General features: G+C 46.5%; 1 protein-coding gene across 1 annotated transcript in view; it reads right to left on the minus strand.

The window, feature by feature from the left end:
- Positions 1-16040: 16040 nt before the first annotated feature.
- Positions 16041-19937, minus strand: part of LOC311115587 (deoxyribose-phosphate aldolase-like) — a 12766-nt gene continuing 8869 nt past the window's right edge. Inside the window, exons 7-9 of the mRNA XM_084190747.1 lie at positions 17475-17587; positions 17094-17243; positions 16041-16496 (exon numbers count right to left, since the gene is read on the minus strand). Coding sequence (XP_084046873.1) covers positions 16440-16496; positions 17094-17243; positions 17475-17587 — 320 coding nt within the window. The 3' untranslated portion in view covers positions 16041-16439. The remainder of the gene's footprint in view (positions 16497-17093; positions 17244-17474; positions 17588-19937) is intronic.

A 19937-nucleotide genomic window follows, 5' to 3' on the forward strand; every position in this document is an offset into this window, starting at 1 on the left:
ACATTCTTTATCCTGTCTTCAACTAGCACCACATGAATATAAAACATTCTTTATCCTGTCTTCAACTAGCACCACATGGATATTAAACATTCTTTATCCTGTCTTCAACTGGCACCCTAGTGTCCTCCCTCCCCTGAACCATTTAGCATGCGTCCCAAATGGCACCCTATTCCCTATATAGTGCACTACTTTTGACCAGAGAATGGCACCCTATTCCCTATATAGTGCACTACTTTAGACCAGAGAATGGCACCCTATTCCCTATATAGTGCACTACTTTAGACCAGAGAATGGCACCCTATTCCCTATATAGTGCACTACTTTAGACCAGAGAATGGCACCCTATTCCCTATATAGTGCACTACTTTTGACCAGGGCTCATAGGCCTCTACTTAGGGCTCTGATCAAAAGTAGTGCACTATATAGGGACTGGTGTGCTATTTGGGAGGCAGACACAGATCAATGTGCTGGCCCCTGATAACAGAACACTAATCAATAACCACCGGCATCGTTCCATTACACTTGACCGGCCTGGACATATTTGGTGTTCATCAATCAGTCGCATTAACATTTCCTTTATTTCACCCTATTTCTCATTACGCTACCATGGCAATGCAGAATGGATGGGGGGAGAGAAGGGGGAGGGAGTGAGGAAGGGGGAGACTGGGAACAAGAGAAAGAGAGGGAGCGAGTGGAGAGAGAGAGAGAGAGAGAGAGAGAGAGAGAGAGAGACAGAGACAGAGACAGAGACAGAGAGAGAGAGAGAGAGAGAGAGAGAGAGAGAGAGAGAGAGAGAGAGAGAGACAGAGAGAGAGAGAGAGAGAGAGACAGAGAGAGAGAGGGGGGGGGGGGGTACTATATGGGGTTTTTGTGACCCCAAAGGAGGGATTCATCAAAAGTTTTAGTAACGCTTTTTATACCCATGAACATTATTTACACGTAAGATATCAGACAGCTTTTTAGAACGTTCATGTATATTATGTATAAATATGCTAAGCATAATATCTACTTACGTTTATTTATTCAGTGTGTTTCATTTTAGAGGAATAATATATTATAAAATGTATTTTTGTCTTCGTGAGAAATTATTATTTTCTTCTCTCCTGTTGCACCATACATTTAATAAGTCAGATTTATTGAAACACGTTAAATTATTAAGAAACAGAAAAAAGATACGTATGGATATGTTGAGGTCTGTTCCTACAACACCCTTGTTACAGTTCAACCTTCATCTTTTAACTTCACATATTTTTAGTCTGTTTTCCTAAATCAATAATATGCTCAAATCATATTTTTTTTTCCTCCACAGATTTGACTAAGTTTGAAATTATACCCCACAACAATCAGACATGAAGTATCAATCAGAGAACAGTGACATATTCCCCTCCGTCATTATGTCTGTCTGTCTGTGGGAGGGAGGGACGCAGGGCAGAATGGATCACAGCAGCTTTGCTACTTGGTCATTTATAAAAGCATATCCAATATGTTGCTGTTGAGAGAAGTCATGAATGACAGATTAATCCCTGATGGCTGATAACGAATAGCTAAGGTATTACTGTAGCTCATTTCGTCTCTCTAAAAACACACTATTCTTCCTCATCATAAACTACATTGTGGGCTGAACTGTGAATATGGCCTGCAGAGAGAGAGAGAGAGAGAGAGAGAGAGAGAGAGAGAGAGAGAGAGAGAGAGAGAGAGAGAGAGAGAGAGAGGGGCAGAGGCAGAGAGAGAGAGAGAGAGACAGAGAGAGAGAGGCAGAGAGAGAGAGAGAGCTAAACATCAGCGCCACAGGTATCTTCCACAAAGCTGTGAACGATCTGAGAGACAAGGCAAGAAGGGCCTTCTATGTCATCAAAAGGAACATAAAATCCGACATACCAATTAGGATCTGGCTAAAAATACCTGAATCAGTTATAGAACCCATTGCCCTTTATGGTTGTGAGATCTAGGGTCCGCTCACTAACCAAGAATTCACAAAATGGGACAAACACCAAATTGAGACTGCATGCAGAATTCTGCAAAAATATCCTCTGTCTACAACGTAAAACACCAAATAGTGCATGCAGAGCAGAATTAGGCCGATACCCGCTAATTATCAAAATCAAGAAAAGAGCCGTTAAATTCTACAACCACCCAAAAGGAAGCGATTCCCAAACCTTCCATATCAAAGCCATCACCTACAGAGAGATGAACCTGGAGAAGAGTCCCCTAAGTAAGCTGGTCCTGGGGCTCTGTTCACAAACACAAACAGACCACACAGAGCCCCAGGACAGCAACACAATTAGACCCAACCAAATCATGAGAAAACAAAAAGATAATTACTGTGATGAAGGAGTCAGGCGCAGGAGGGACATCACAGAATAACAGGCTTTAATCCACAAAATACAGGTTTACGCAGAAATGCGTCAAACACACTCCAGGGCACAAAACAGGCGCACTGGAAAATACAAGGCACATGGGAAAAATACTCCCGTCGATGCACAACATAACGAGCTCCACCAAGCTTCACTAACCTCCACAACAAACAATCACCCACACAGACAAGGAAGCAGAGGGAACACTTATACCATGACTAATGAGGGAATAAGGACCAGGTGTGTGTGATTGAAGACAAGACAAATGGAGTGATGATAAATGGATCGGCAGTAGCTAGTAAGCCGGTGACGCCGAACGCCGAAACCTGCACGAACAAGAAGGGGAGGCAGCCTCGGCGGAAGTCGTGACATTACCTCCCTCTTGACGCGCGGCTCCAGCTGCGCGCCGACCCCGGCCTCGGGGACGGCCAAGAGGACGCGGAGCAGGGAGAGCCAGATGGCGACGGTTGAAATCCCGTTACATGGAGGGATCGAGGATATCCCTCACCGGGACCCAGCACCGTTCCTCCGGACCTTACCCCTCCCACTCCACAAAGTACTGAAGGCCCCCCCCCACCCAACGCCTCGATTCCAGGATGGAACGGACAGAGTACGCCGGGCCCCCCTCGATGTCCAGAGGAGGTGGAGGGACCTCCCGCACCTCAGACTCCTGGAGCGGACCAGCCACCACCAGCCTGAGGAGAGACACATGAAACAAGGGGTTAATACGGTAATCAGGGGGGAGTAATAACCTATAAGTGACCTCGTTGACTCTCCTCAGGACTTTGAACGGCCCCACAAACCGCGGGCTCAGCTTCCGGCAGGGCAGGCGGAGGGGCAGATTCCGGGTCGAGAGCCAGACCCGATCACCCGGTACAAAGACGGGGGCCTCACTGCGGTGGCGGTCAGTGTTGGCCTTCTGACGACGCACGGCGCGTTGGAGGTGAACGTGGGCAGCATCCCACTTCTCCTCCATGCGCCGAAACCAGTCATCCACCGCAGGAGCTTCGGTCTGGCTCTGGTGCCACGGTGCCAGAACCGGTTGGTAACCTAGAATACACTGGAAAGGCGTTAGAAGAGTGGAGGAGTGGCGGAGAGAGTTCTGGGCATATTCTGCCCATGGCAAGAACACCGACCACTCCCCCGGCCGGTCCTGGCAGTAGGACCGCAGGAACCTACCCACATCCTGATTTACCCGTTCCACCTGCCCATTACTCTCGTGGGTGGAAGCCAGAGGTCAAGCTGACCGAGACCCCCAGACGTTCCATGAACGCTTTCCAGACCTTGGATGTGAACTGGGGACACCAGTCAGACACTATATCCTCTGGTACCCCGTAGTGCCGGGAAGACGTGTGTAAACAGGGCCATCCGCAGTTTGCAGAGCCGTGGGGAGACCGGGCAGAGGAAGGAGGCGGCAGGCTTTAGAAAAGCGGTCCACAACAACCAAGATGGTGGTGTTACCTTGGGAGAGGGGAAGATCAGTTAGGAAATCAATACTTTTTTCCCTCACTGTAGGTGCCTTACTCTGAGCGCACACTGAGCAGGAGGAGACATACACCCTCATGTCCTTAGCCAAGGTAGGCCACCAGTATTTTCCGGTCAGGCAGCGCACTGTACAGCCGATACCTGGGTGACCAGAGGAGGGTGACGCGTGTGCCCAGTAGATCAGACGATCACAGATAAGAGCAGGCACGTACTGTAGCCCATCTGGACACTGAGGTGGAGAGGGATCCGTGCGTAATGACTGCTCTATATCCGCGCCCATCGCCCATACTACCGGCGCCACAATGCAGGAGGCCGGCAGTATGGGAGTGTTGTCTCTGGGCCTCTCCTCTGTGTCTTACAGCCGGGACAGCGCGTCTGCCTTCACGTTCTTTGAATGAAATCAAACCGGGTGAAGAATAGGGCCCACCTGGCCTGGCGAGGATTCAGCCTACTCGCTGCCCGGATGATCTCCAGGTTACGGTGGTCCGTCCAGACGAGGAAAGGGTGTTTTGCCCCCTCGAGCCAATGCCTCCACACGGTCAAGGCTCGGACAACAGCCAACAGCTCCCAATCATCAACGGCGTAGTTCTGCTCCGCCGGGCTGAGATTCTTCGAGAAGAACGCACAGGGGCGGAGCTTGGGTGGCGTACCCGAGCGTTGAGACAGGACAGCTCCTATCCCAACCTCGGACGCATCCACCTCCACTACGAACGGTAGTGATGAATCGGGGTGGGCCAGTACTAGGGCTGAGGTGAACAGACACCGCAGTTTGCTGAAGGCCAGGTCAGCCTCAGCAGACCAGCGGAGCCGGGACAGCCCACCCTTCAACAGGGAGGTAATGTGAGCTGCGACCTTGCCAAAGCCCCGGATAAACCTCCAATAGTAGTTGGCAAAGCCAAGGAAACGCTGCACCTCCTTAACCGTGGTTGGAGTCGGCCAATTACGCACGGCTGAAATGCGATCTCCCTCCATCTCCACACCTGAAGTGGAAATCCAAGGAAGGAGACGGACTGCTGGAAAAACATACACTTCTCTGCCTTAGCATAAAGGTCATTTTCCAACAGTCGGGCCAGCACCTTGCGAACCAGGGACACATGCTCGGCGCGCGTAGCGGAATACACCAGGATGTCATTGATGTAGACCACTACACCGCGACCAAGCATGTCCCTAAACACCTCGTTCACAAAGGACTGGAAGACGGATGGAGCATCCAGGTATTCATAATGCCCCGTGGTTGTGCTGAATGCTGTCTTCCACTCATCTCCCTCTCGGATACGCACCAGGTTGTACGCACTCCTGAGAAGAAAGCGCGCCCCATGCATTGATTCAATCACTGAAGGAATGAGGGGGAGAGGATAACTCAATCTTATCGTCTCCCTGTTCAGTGGTCGATAATCAATGCACGGGCGCAGACCTCCGTCCTTTTTCTTCACAAAGAAGAAACTCAAGGAGGCGGGTGAAGTGGAGGGACGTACTGTATATACCCCTGGCGCAGGGACTCATTGACATATGCTTCCATAGCCACCGTTTCAGCCTGTGACAGGGGGTTTATATGACTCCTGGGAGGTACAGCGTCTACCCGGAGGTTTATCGCGCAATCCCCCGCCCGATGAGGTGGCAATTTAGTTGCCTGCATTTTAGAGAACGCTTGCGCCAGATCGAGGTATTCAGGGGGAATGCGCACGGTGGAGGTACTGTCTGGACTTTCCACCGTGGTTGCACCAACGGAAACACCTAGAAACCTACCCTGACACTCTCGCGACCACCCCGTGAGAACCCTCTGCGGCCATGAGAAGGTGGGGTTGTGGAGTGCTAGCCAAGGGATACCTAATACCACAAGGAAAGCAGGAGTCTCAATAATGGAAAAAGTATCCTGCTCACAATGAGTCTCCTGGGTAATCGTGGTGACTGGTGCAGTAACTTCCTTAACCAACCCGGACCCTAATGGTCGACTATCAAGTGCTCTGATGGGGCGTGGAATGGACAGGGGAATCAATGGAATGCCTATACGGTGTGCGAATGCCCTGTCCATAAAGTTCCCAGCTACGCCTCAATCGACTAGCTACGCCTGAATCGACTAGCTACGCCTGAATCGACCAGCTACGCCTGAATCGACACTGGGGAACTACCATGTGCTCAGGAAAGGAGATGTGTATTTTACAGTGCACAGCAGAGGGCTCTGAACGAGTGTGGGTGTTCGATACCTGGGGTGATGCGAGGGTGCCCTGCCTGCCGCCTCCCGCCCCAAAAGAACGTTGACTACGACGTGTGGTGTATTGTCCCTTCGTGCCACCAGAGTGGCACTGTCGCTGTCCTCCTCCGCTCTCTCGGCCGGCGGCTCCACCCAGCTCCATCGGCTCGGGATCCGAGTCGTCCGGGGTGGAAATGGGCAGACCCCTACCAGGACGTTCCTCTGGCTCCCAGCAGGTTGTCCAAACTAATGGCCATGTCCACCAGTTTGTTGAAGGACCACATGGTGTCTTGGCAGGTTAACTCCCGTCGGACGTCCTCCCGCAGATGGCACCGGAAATGGTCGATCAGGTCCAGCTCGTTCCACCCAGACCCCGCTGCCAGCGTCCGAAACTCCAATGCGAAGTCCTGCGCAGTCCTCGTCCCCTGCCTCAGGTGGACCAGCCGCTCGCCCGCCTCTCGATCCTCGGGCGGTTGATCGAAGACCGCCCGGAAGAGGCAAGTGAACTCCCCATAGTTCTCCAAAGCGGCGCCTCCTTCGTTCCACACCGCGTTGGCCCACTCCAGGGCTTTCCCCGAGAGGCAGGAGACGAGGGCGGACACCTTCTCCCGCTCCGATGGAACCGGTCGGATGCTGGAGAAGTAGAGCTCCAGTTGGAGAAGGAATCGTCGAACTCCCCTGGTCGGGATATCTGGATCCCTCCGGGTGCTGGGGTGTAGGTGGCGGGATCCGGTTGACCAGCTGGTCTCGACGGATCGGGCTCTCTCCTCTCCAGGCGTTGGAAAATCTGAAGAACCCGACCCATCGCTTCACCCAAGCTGGCTAGCATAGTTGAATGCTCCTGGACCCGTTCCACGACTCCAGGCATGTGCGTCTCTCCCGCTGACTCCATAGAGGTGGGTGATTCTGTGATGATGTGGTGATGAAGGAGTCAGGCACAGGAGGGACATCACAGAATAACAGGCTTTAATCCACAAAATACAGGTTTACACAGAAATGCGTCAAACACACTCCAGGGCACAAAACAGGCGCACTGGAAAATACAAGGCACACGGGAAAAATACTTCTGTCGATACACAACACAACGAGCTCCACCAAGCTTCACTAACCTCCACAATAAACAATCACCCACACAGACAAGGAAGCAGAGGGAACACTTATACCATGACTAATGAGGGAATAAGGACCAGGTGTGTGTGATTGAAGACAAGACAAATGGAGTGATGATAAATGGATCGGCAGTAGCTAGTAAACCGGTGACGCCGAACGCCGAAACCTGCCCGAACAAGAAGGGGAGGCAGCCTCGGCGGAAGTCGTGACAATTAATTGACACATTGGAAATATTTTTTTTTAAACTGAGCAAACAAGAATGCTATTTGGCCAGAGACAGAGAGTCCACAGTGGCAGAATACCTGACCACTGTGACTGACCCAAACTTAAGGAAAGCTTTGACTATGTACAGACTCAGTGAGCATAGCCTTGCTATTGAGAAAGGCTGCCGTAGGCAGACCTGGCTCTCAAGAGAAGACAGGCTATGTGCACACTGCCCACAAAATGATGTGGAAACTGAGCTGCACTTCCTAACCTCCTGCCAAATGTATGACCATATTAGAGACACATATTTCCCTCAGATTACACAGATCCACAAAGAATTCGAAAACAAACCCAATTTTGATAAACTCCCATATCTATTGGGTAGAAATACCACAGTGTGCCATCACAGCAGCAAGATTTGTAACCTGTTGCCACAAGAAAAGGGCAACCAGTGAAGAACAAACACCATTGTAAATACAACCCATATTTATGTTTATTTATTTTCCCTTTTGTACTTAACTATTTGCACATCATTACAACACTGTATATAGACATAATATGACATTTGAAATGTCTTTATTCTTTTGGAACTTCTGAGTGTAATGTTACTGTTAATATTTATTGTTTATTTCACTTGTGTTCATCTACTTCACTTGCTTTGGCAATGTTAACATAGTTTCCCATGCCAATAAAGCCCCTTGAATTGAATTGAATTGAGAGAGAGAATATGCCCTGCAGAGAAAGAAGCGCGAGAGAGAGAGAGAGAGAGAGAGAGAGAGAGAGAGAGACAGAGACAGACAGAGAGACAGACAGAGAGAGAGAGAGAGAGAGAGAGAGAGAGAGAGAGAGAGAGAGAGAGAGAGAGACAGAGACAGAGACAGAGAGACAGACAGAGAGAGAGAGAGAGAGAGAGAGAGAGAGAGAGAGAGAGAGAGAGAGAGAGAGAGAGAGAGAGAGAGAGAGAAGAGAGAGAGAGAGAGAGAGAGAGAGAGAGAGAGAGAGAGAGAGAGAAGAGAGAGAGATAATATGCCTGCAGAAAGAGAGAGAGAGAGAGAGAGAGAGAGAGAGAGAGAGAGAGAGAGCAGAGACAGAGACAGAGACAGAGAGACAGAGAGACAGACAGACAGAGAGAGAGAGAGAGAGAGAGAGAGAGAGAGAGAGAGAGAGAGCGAGAGAGAGAGAGAGAGAGAGAGAGAGATAACATGGCCTGCAGTGTGTCGTTATTCACATCTGCTCTCCCTACAAAAGAGAAACACATTGATGAATAAAACAAGAGAAAAGCAATCAATCTAAGCGAGGCTATTTGTCAGGTCTGAGCGACTGGCTCACCGGCGAGGCGATTTGTCAGGTCTGAGCGACTGGCTCACCGGCGAGGCGATTTGTCAGGTCTGAGCGACTGGCTCACCGGCGAGGCGATTTGTCAGGTCTGAGCGACTGGCTCTCAGGCCTTTAGACAAATTCAGCCCTCTCAAATCAAATTTTTATTTTTAACATGCTTCGTAAACAACAGCTGTAGACTAACAGTAAAAAGTTAATTTCTTGCAATTCTGCAGATTTTGCCATGAGGCAGATTTGTTTTGTGTGCAATTCTCTAACAAATTTCATGCAATTCTATTCATTTTGCCATGGGACAGAGCGACAATTTTGCAGTTTTACAGCAAATTTCCTGCAATTCTACACATTTTGACATAGGGTGGAGGCACGTTTGCAGTTCTTAATATGATAACTGATGATCAATGGGCCCCACCCCGGTCAGTAATTGGACCATGCACACTACAAGTTTACATAGCTGGCCGCTAGACTAACTCACCAATGTATTCATTTTTTGCTGACATGTGTTAATTGAGCTACTGTTGATGAACAATCCCCAATAGACTCAGTGGTATAATCTGAAGTATCAACTCCATTGAATCCCAATAGACTCAATGGTATAATCTAAAGCATCAACTCCATTGAATCCCCAATAGACTCAGTGGTATAATCTAAAGCATCAACTCCATTGAATCCCCAATAGACTCAGTGGTATAATCTAAAGCATCAACTCCATTGAATCCCCAATAGACTCAGTGGTATAATCTAAAGCATCAACTCCATTGAATCCCCAATAGACTCAGTGGTATAATCTAAAGCATCAACTCCATTGAATCCCCAATAGACTCAGTGGTATAATCTAAAGCATCAACTCCATTGAATCCCCAATAGACTCAGTGGTATAATCTAAAGCATCAACTCCATTGAATCCCCAGTAGACTCAGTGGTATAATCTAAAGCATCAACTCCATTGAATCCCCAATAGACTCAGTGGTATAATCTAAAGCATCAACTCCATTGAATCCCCAGTAGACTCAGTGGTATAATCCAACGCATATCTGGGGTTGTGGAGAGAGACAGATAACACAATGAGTTGGAATGGTAGGGTTCCTTTTCCTGGATGTGTTTCTCGCTCTGTGTGTGTGTGTGTGTGTGTGTGTGTGTGTGTGTGTGTGTGTGTGTGTGTGTGTGTGTGTGTGTGTGTGTGTGTGTGTGTGTGATGACGGGGACCTCGTAGGATGGCAGTATCAATCTGAGGCCAAGTCTCCATTCGTCTGGTTTATCAACCTGAGCGTTGCTCTGCTGCTTTATGGGTCAGATTAGAGATGATCTGTCTTAATGTAAGTGTGGCTCATCCATCAAGTCTGGAGAGGAGAGGGAGACCTAGCCACTTCATCACTCTAACTTATACACACCTAGCCTAGCGCTGCATGCCTTCTAACTCATATCTATCCTAGCGCTGCATGGCTTATTCTAACTCATATCTAGCCTAGCGCTGCATGGCTTATTCTAACTCATATCTAGCCTAGCGCTGCATAGCTTATTCTAACTCATATCTAGCCTAGCGCTGCATGGCTTATTCTAACTCATATCTAGCCTAGCGCTGCATGCCTTATTCTAACTCATATCTAGTCTAGCGCTGCATGGCTTATTCTAACTCATATCTAGCCTAGCGCTGCATGCCTTCTGACTCATATCTAGCCTAGCGCTGCATGGCTTATTCTAACTCATATCTAGCCTAGCGCTGGCCAGGCCTAAAAGGAGAAGCAACCTTCTGTCTTCCAGAGGAGAGCTGATTCCACCTCACACCTTGGGCTGCATGCCTTATTTTAACTCATATCTAGCCTAGCGCTGGCCAGGGCTAAAAGGAGCTCCAACCTTCTGTCTTCCAGAGGAGAGCTGATTCCACCTCACACCTTGCGCTGCATCAGGCCTGGGGAGGAGGAGAGGAGCAGAGACATGGCTACTTTATCAACTTTGGCATGCCTCAGAATCTAAAAGGAGAACCAAAGCTCTCTCATGATGTATAGTTGTAACTTTAAACCTGTAACTAATGTCCTCCACTTTATCACTCGAACTCATACACACCTAACCTTGTCCTTACCCAGAGCTTTCATGTCTGATACTGTAAGGAGAACCCAGCCTGTCTTCATATATAGCTAACCTGGAATTAATCTCCACCACTTCATCAAACTTAATCAAATAAAAAAATAAATCAAAACATGTAAAAAATGGATATCATCCACCAAGTGCATTAATCCCTCATTAGAATGAAGACATACTTGACCCTAAATCAAACAGGCCACGGCTGCGGATACGGAGCTTTCGCCCCCCCACCCAAGCCACCCAAGCCCCCACCCCCCCACCCCACCCCCTCGGAACCTCTTTCTTAAAGCTAAGGATCCGGATCACATTCTCTGCATGTGTTATTGTAACGCCAGGGTAGTGGGTTCGATCCCCGGGACCACCCATATGTAAAAATGTATGCACACATTTTTGATAAAAGGGTCTGCTAAATCTGCTAAAAAAATTTATTATATTATTATATTATTATTATTATTATATTATTATTATTATATTATTATTATAATATATGGAGCTTCTAGGTAGCCTAGTATGTACAGTGAGAGAAAAAAGTATTTGATCCCCTGCTGATTTTGTTCGTTTGCCCACTGACAAAGACATGATCAGTCTATAATTTTAATGGTAGCTTTATTTGAACAGTGAGAGACAGAATAACAACAACAAAAATCCAGAAAAACGCACGTCAAAATTTTTTTACATTGATTTGCATTTTAATGAGGGAAATAAGTATTTGACCCCCTCTCAATCAGAACGATTTCTGGCTCCCAGGTGACTTTTATACAGGTAACGAGCTGAGATTAGGAGCACACTCTTAAAGGGAGTGCTCCTGATCTCAGCTTGTTACCTGTATAAAAGACACCTGTCCACAGAAGCAATCAATCAATCAGATTCCAAACTCTCCACCATGGCCAAGACCAAAGAGCTCTCCAAGGATATCAGGGACAAGATTGTAGACCTACACAAGGCTGGAATGGGATACAAGACCATCGCCAGGCAGCTTGGTGAGAAGGTGACAAGTTGGTGCGATTATTCGCAAATGGAAGAAACACAAAATAATTGTCATTCTCCCTCGGCCTGGGGCTCCATGCAAGATCTCACCTCGTGGAGTTGCAATGATCATGAGAACGGTGAGGAATCAGCCCAGAATTACACGGGAGGATCTTGTCAATGATCTCAAGGCAGCTGGGACCATAGTCACCAAGAAAACAATTGGTAACACACTACGCCGTGAAGGACTGAAATCCTGCAGCGCCCGCAAGGTCCCCCTGCTCAAGAAAGCACATATACAGGCCCGTCTGAAGTTTGCCAATGAACATCTGAATGATTCAGAGGAGAACTGGATGAAAGTGTTGTGGTCAGATGAGACCAAAATCGAGCTCTTTGGCATCAACTCAACTCGCCGTGTTTGGAGGAGGAGGAATGCTGCCTATGACCCAATAACACCATCCCCACCATCAAACATGGAGGTGGAAACATTATGCTTTGGGGGTGTTTTTCTGCTAAGGGGACAGGACAACTTCACCACATCAAAGGGACGATGGACGGGGCCATGTACCGTCACATCTTGGGTGAGAACCTCCTTCCCTCAGCCAGGGCATTGAAAATGGGTCGTGGATGGGTATTCCAGCATGACAATGACAATGACCCAAAACCCACGGCCAAGGCAACAAAGGAGTGGCTCAAGAAGAAGCACATTAAGGTCCTGGAGTGGCCTAGCCAGTCTCCAGACCTTAATCCCATAGAAAATCTGTGGAGGGAGCTGAAGGTTCGAGTTGCCAAACGTCAGCCTCGAAACCTTAATGACTTGGAGAAGATCTGCAAAGAGGAGTGGAACAAAATCCCTCCCGAGACGTGTGCAAACCTGGTGGCCAACTACAAGAAACGTCTGACCTCTGTGATTGCCAACAAGCGTTTTGCCACCAAGTACTAAGTCATGTTTTGCAGAGAGGTCAAATACTTATTTCCCTCATTAAAATGCAAATCAATTTATAACATTTTTAACATGCGTTTTCCTGGATTATTTTGTTGTTATTCTGTCTCTCACTGTTCAAATAAACCTACCATTAAAATTATAGACTGATCATGTCTTTGTCAGTGGGCAAACGTACAAAATCAGCAGGGGATCAAATACTTTTTTCCCTCACTGTAGATCAGGACCGGTAACCAGAGTCTGACGAGTTCCTTATGCATCGCCCGACACGTTATTATTCAACTACTGCTTTAGACTGTCTCCTATTGGTGATGATAATCTTCATAGTTAACTACTGCTTTAGACTGTCTCCTATTGGTGATGATAATCATCATAGTTAACTACTGCTTTAGACTGTCTCCTATTGGTGATGATAATCATCATAGTTAACTACTGCTTTAGACTGTCTCCTATTGGTGATGATAATCTTCATAGTTAACTACTGCTTTAGACTGTCTCCTATTGGTGATGATAATCTTCATAGTTAACTACTGCTTTAGACTGTCTCCTATTGGTGATGATCATCTTCATAGTTAACTACTGCTTTAGACTGTCTCCTATTGGTGATGATAATCTCCATAGTTAACTACTGCTTTAGACTGTCTCCTATTGGTGATGATAATCTTCATAGTTAACTACTGCTTTAGACTCACTCCTATTGGTGATGATAATCTTCATAGTTAACTACTGCTTTAGACTGTCTCCTATTGGTGATGATCATCTTCATAGTTAACTACTGCTTTAGACTGTCTCCTATTGGTGATGATAATCTTCATAGTTAACTACTGCTTTAGACTGTCTCCTATTGGTAATGATAATCTTCATAGTTAACTACTGCTTTAGACTGTCTCCTATTGGTGATGATAATCTTCATAGTTAACTACTGCTTTAGACTGTCTCCTATTGGTGATGATAATCTTCATAGTTAACTACTGCTTTAGACTGTCTCCTATTGGTGATGATCATCTTCATAGTTAACTACTGCTTTAGACTGTCTCCTATTGGTGATGATAATCTTCATAGTTAACTACTGCTTTAGACTGTCTCCTATTGGTGATGATAATCTTCATAGTTATCTACTGCTTTAGACTGTCTCCTATTGGTGATGATCATCTTCATAGTTAACTACTGCTTTAGACTGTCTCCTATTGGTGATGATTATCTTCATAGTTAACTACTGCTTTAGACTGTCTCCTATTGGTGATGATAATCAATGGACAGAAGCTATGTAGACAGCAGAGTAGAGCAGTGGAAACATACAAAATCTATCCTGCACATTTGCAGAAATCTCCGTATCAATAGCCAAGGCAAGTCAGGTTCCAGAAATTCCAGAACCGCAGCCTCTCATCCTCATCCTCTCATCCTCTTCCTCATCCTCATATCCACATCTTCATCCTCATCCTCTCATCCTCATCCTCATATCCACATCTTCATCCACTCATCTTCATCCTCATCTCCACATCTTCATCCTCATCCACTCTGAATTCAATATGCCCTCATCCTGTAATAGTGAAACCAGACTTTCTGCTAAGCCACACCCACTTATCTAAAACTTTATTTAATTAGATAAAACGTGAGGCTTTGCGTACTTCCAATTGAAATATCCCATCATGCCCTAATCCCAAACCCCTGCTGTGTTCACACCTCTCTTCCTTCCCCCTGAGTGTACTCTCTCCTTCCATCTTTCGACAAGACTTCACCCCTCTCTCCCTCAGCAGGCTCAACCCCTCTTTAGACAAGATTTCTCCACTCCCTCTCAAGGATCACATCCCCCATTCCACAATGAATGTTATTTCTTTGATCCTCTCCTCTGTTCTCGTCCAGGTTACGGCCTGGGATATCTTCCTTAAAGAACAGAAGAAGAGAGGGAGACCGAGGGAAAAAAGTTTTCTTCCGTCTTCAAATTAAGCTGCGTCCAAACAGAGCGGTTTCAAATCAGATCATTTAAATTCACTTAGCCCCTCATTAACCCTCTCTCTGTTTCACTGAGCTCCCCGCTAATGAAGTTAGTCCAAAAGGAGAACAGTCTAGAGCATATTCAGCACCCGGGCAGGCACGTCATTAGACAGGTGGCGTGCCTAAAACGGTTCACATGAATAGACTTCCAGCTGATTATATGCTGTAGATACCATGATAAAAGGGCACACAGGCCCTGGAGTTTTTTTTGTCCTTTAATATTGACGACGTGCCCAGAAAGAGAAACTGTACTGGTGTAATACAGTTACCCTGTAAATCAGAGCTGTTAGTCAGAGCTGTTGGCCAGAGCTGTTGGCCAGAGCTGTTGGCCAGAGCTGTTGGCCAGAGCTGTAAGTCAGAGCTGTTAGTCAGAGCTGTTGGCCAGAGCTGTAGGCCAGAGCTGTAGGCCAGAGCTGTTGGCCAGAGCTGTTGGCCAGAGCTGTTGGTCAGAGCTGTTGGTCAGAGCTGTTGGTCAGAGCTGTTGGCCAGAGCTGTTAGTCAGAGCTGTTGGCCAGAGCTGTAAGTCAGAGCTGTTAGTCAGAGCTGTAAGTCAGAGCTGTAAGTCAGAGCTGTTGTCCAGAGCTGTAAGTCAGAGCTGTTAGCCAGAGCTGTAGGCCAGAGCTGTAAGTCAGAGCTGTTAGCCAGAGCTGTTAGCCAGAGCTATAAATCAGAGCTGTTGTCCAGAGCTGTTAGTCAGAGCTGTAAATCAGAGCTGTAAGTCAGAGCTGTTAGTCAGAGCTGTTGTCCAGAGCTGTTAGTCAGAGCTGTTAGTCAGAGCTGTTAGCCAGAGCTGTTGTCCAGAGCTGTTAGTCAGAGCTGTTAGCCAGAGCTGTTGTCCAGAGCTGTTAGTCAGAGCTGTTAGTCAGAGCTGTTAGCCAGAGCTGTTGGCCAGAGCTGTTAGTCAGAGCTGTTAGTCAGAGCTGTTGGCCAGAGCTGTAAGTCAGAGCTGTTAGTCAGAGCTGTTAGTCAGAGCTGTTAGTCAGAGCTGTTAGTCAGAGCTGTTGGCCAGAGCTGTTAGTCAGAGCTGTTAGTCAGAGCTGTTGGCCAGAGCTGTTGGCCAGAGCTGTTGTCCAGAGCTGTTAGTCAGAGCTGTTGGCCAGAGCTGTAAGTCAGAGCTGTTAGTCAGAGCTGTTAGTCAGAGCTGTTAGTCAGAGCTGTAAGCCAGAATGCCAAAGACCAATTTCCATTTTGTGAGAACCTAACGCACAATAAAGTTTTTGTATTTTAGCTCATCTGAATAACAATTCATAAAGTTTGATGGTGTATATGGTCTTTAATCATGCCTCAACATCTTCAACAAGATGTCCAACCATACGTGTTTATAATGGGTTTCATTCTCTTTACAGCAAGGACAGTAATGAAATGAGACGGAAAACTGAATTAAGCGCTTTATATTGTGTATAATATAGTATTCTCATAACTACAAGTTAAAACTCTTTCTAATTTCATGACAGTTTTCTGTTTTCATTAAGACTGACTCATCAACACTCACTCAATTATTACAGGATAATAATATCACATTGTTTGGATGAAACAATACCGGTTAACGGTCTCAAGGCACAAAGAGTAAGATAATCCAGAAGTACTGTATGAACTGTATACAGTAAAATGGCCGGCTCTTTCCTTCACTTGATCTGGGTCATCTTCTCAAATGAACACATTCCTGACAAGTACAGTAACAGATGTCTTTGAGGAACCTGTAAGCAATCTGCACAGTGATAGGCTGATTTTGGTGAGGTTTCGGATTGGTCACTTTGAATTGGTAACCATGGTTTCAGGCCATGGGCATCTGGTGATAGGCTGCGTAGTGACCAGTCACGTAATGGTAGATCTGGAAGAACAGAGAAACAGGGAATAAGAAAAGAGGATTCATTAAAACAGTTAAAACACTGAGCTAGATAGAGTGGACCATTTAAATATGACCCCGTTGTTAATAAAAGGTCTGGAACAGTGACATGTAGAGGTTAAAAGGTCATGACTAACGGACAAACTAAACCATAATTATAGAGGTTAAAGGTCATGACTAACGGACAAACTAAACCATAATTGTAGAGGTTAAAGGTCATGACTAACGGACAAACTAAACCATAATTGTAGAGGTTAAAAGGTCATGACTAACAGACAAACTAAACCATAATTGTAGAGGTTAAAGGTCATGACTAACGGACAAACTAAACCATAATTGTAGAGGTTAAAGGTCATGACTAACAGACAAACTAAACCATTATTTTCCTACAGTACCAAGCCATTCTGCTCTCAGCACTAATGTTATGGGACTTGTGTTGATAGGACCTGAGTGTGTGTGTGTGTGTGTGTGTCTGTATGTGTGTGTGTGTGTGTGTGTGTGTCTGTGTGTGTGTGTGTGTGTATGTGTGTGTGTGTATGTGTCTGTGTATGTGTGTGTGTGTGTGTGTGTGTGTGTGTGTACCTGTCTCTCTATGTCAGCCAATAGACTACTAGCGCCCAGTCTGAAGAGGTGAGGGCTCAGCCACTCGTCTCCCAGCTCTTCCTTCATCAGTGTCAGCCACACCAACGACTCCTTGGCTGTACGGATCCCTCCAGCAGGCTTAAAACCAACCTAGGGTACGATTCACAGGACAGGAACGACCAGCTTCGTCAGTCAGACAACAATAAGACTTCATGAGGGATAGGGCCAGTCAACAGGGAACATTGTTTAGGTAACTACATACATTTATATCTGATGTACATATCGTCTGTTGAATGGTATTGATTAGAACTGAACGGAATGAATTCAGCTGACTTGACTGAATGGATTCTAAGAGAAGCACACACACACTAAAACCCACACCTTATGTCCAGTCTTCAGGAAGTAGTCCCGGATGGCTCTGACCATCACTATGGCGACAGGGTACGTAGCGTTGACAGACTCCTTCCCTGTTGACGTCTTGATGAAGTCTGACCCTGTTGGTATACACACACACACACACACACAGACACACACACACACACACACACACACACACACACACACACAGTTAAAGACATGACCTCATTTCCTCAACTGACCTTAATGACCTCCGTTTTAGAATAAGGCTGTAACGTAACAAAAATGTGGAAAAAGTCAAGGGGTCTGAATACTTTCCCGAATGCACTGTATAACATGCGAGACAACATCTGGTGGACAATTTTGTGCTATTGTCACCATTACAATTCATTCTAGCCATCAATATGGAATCTATTCAGCTTTTCAACATCGTACAATTCCAGAAAGTTCCCATCCAAGCAGGATGAGCTATAGAAATAGGAAACTAGACTTATAGATGACCTAAAATACAGTACACACATTTAAACACTTTACAATTCTAGAAATACATGTGATTGTATGAAAATAGGAAACTGGGATTTAGAGATGTCATCAGACTGGACTAAAATACAATACAATACAATATAGTACTACTATAGTATAAGAGGTACAGCTATTTCTAAAGTATCTGACTGAAACAGGACGTTCCACTGAGGGCCGACCTGCTCTCAGGGTCTCCAGAGACATTCCACTGAGGGCCGACCTGCTCTCAGGGTCTCCAGAGACATTCCACTGAGGGCCGACCTGCTCTCAGGGTCTCCAGAGACGTTCCACTGAGGGCCCGACCTGCTCTCAGGGTCTCCAGAGACGTTCCACTGAGGGCCGACCTGCTCTCAGGGTCTCCAGAGACATTCCACTGAGGGCCGACCTGCTCTCAGGGTCTCCAGAGACATTCCACTGAGGGCCGACCTGCTCTCAGGGTCTCCAGAGACGTTCCACTGAGGGCCCGACCTGCTCTCAGGGTCTCCAGAGACGTTCCACTGAGGGCCGACCTGCTCTCAGGGTCTCCAGAGACATTCCACTGAGGGCCGACCTGCTCTCAGGGTCTCCAGAGACATTCCACTGAGGGCCGACCTGCTCTCAGGGTCTCCAGAGACGTTCCACTGAGGGCCGACCTGCTCTCAGGGTCTCCAGAGACGTTCCACTGAGGGCCGACCTGCTCTCAGGGTCTCCAGAGACGTTCCACTGAGGGCCGACCTGCTCTCAGGGTCTCCAGAGACGTTCCACTGAGGGCCGACCTGCTCTCAGGGTCTCCAGAGACGTTCCACTGAGGGCCGACCTGCTCTCAGGGTCTCCAGAGACGTTCCACTGAGGTCTGCTCTGCTCTCAGGGTCTCCAGAGTCAGAGGAGAACATATGGTGTCTGTGACACTGTGGCAGGGCTAACAGAGGGTGTGTGCTGCCTGCTTCATCAATATAACCCTTCATTTATCCTCTTCCCTCCCTTCCCTTCATCCCTCCATTTCTCTACTTCCTTTCCTTCTGAGACAATTATGTCTTTATCAGCTTTCTGGATAAAAATAGAAGATGAAATGACAGGCTTTTAATAGATGAACCACAAGCCCTGGTGAAACATCACCGTCCCTCCATCCTCCTTTCCTTCTGTCTCCTCCCCCTGGTCTCTAATGACAGTTCATTACCAGGCTGATGAACACTTTACGCTCCATTACAGACATGTACTATGTATTTTTACATTACCAGGCTGATGAACACTTTACGCTCCATTACAGACATGTACTATGTATTTTTACATTACCAGGCTGATTAACACTTTACGCTCCATTACAGACATGTACTATGTATTTTTACATTACCAGGCTGATTAACACTTTACGCTCCATTACATACATGTATTATGTATTTTTACATTACCAGGCTGATTAACACTTTACGCTCCATTACATACATGTATTAAGTATTTTTACATTACCAGGCTGATGAAGACTTTACGCTCCATTACAGACATGTACTATGTATTTTTACATTACCAGGCTGATGAACACTTTACGCTCCATTACAGACATGTACTATGTATTTTTACATTACCAGGCTGATTAACACTTTACGCTCCATTACAGACATGTACTATGCATTTTTACATTACCAGGCTGATGAACACTTTACACTCCATTACAGACATGTACTATGTATTTTTACATTACCAGGCTGATGAACACTTTACACTCCATTACAGACATGTACTATGTATTTTTACATTACCAGGCTGATTAACACTTTACGCTCCATTACAGACATGTACTATGTATTTTTACATTACCAGGCTGATGAACACTTTACGCTCCATTACAGACATGTACTATGTATTTTTACATTACCAGGCTGATGAAGACTTTACGCTCCATTACAGACATGTACTATGTATTTTTACATTACCAGGCTGATGAAGACTTTACGCTCCATTACAGACATGTACTATGTATTTTTACAT

The sequence above is a fragment of the Coregonus lavaretus genome, assembly GCF_964263955.1.
Source record: "Coregonus lavaretus genome assembly, contig: HAP1_SCAFFOLD_6672, whole genome shotgun sequence".
Taxonomy (NCBI): Eukaryota; Metazoa; Chordata; class Actinopteri; order Salmoniformes; family Salmonidae; genus Coregonus; species Coregonus lavaretus.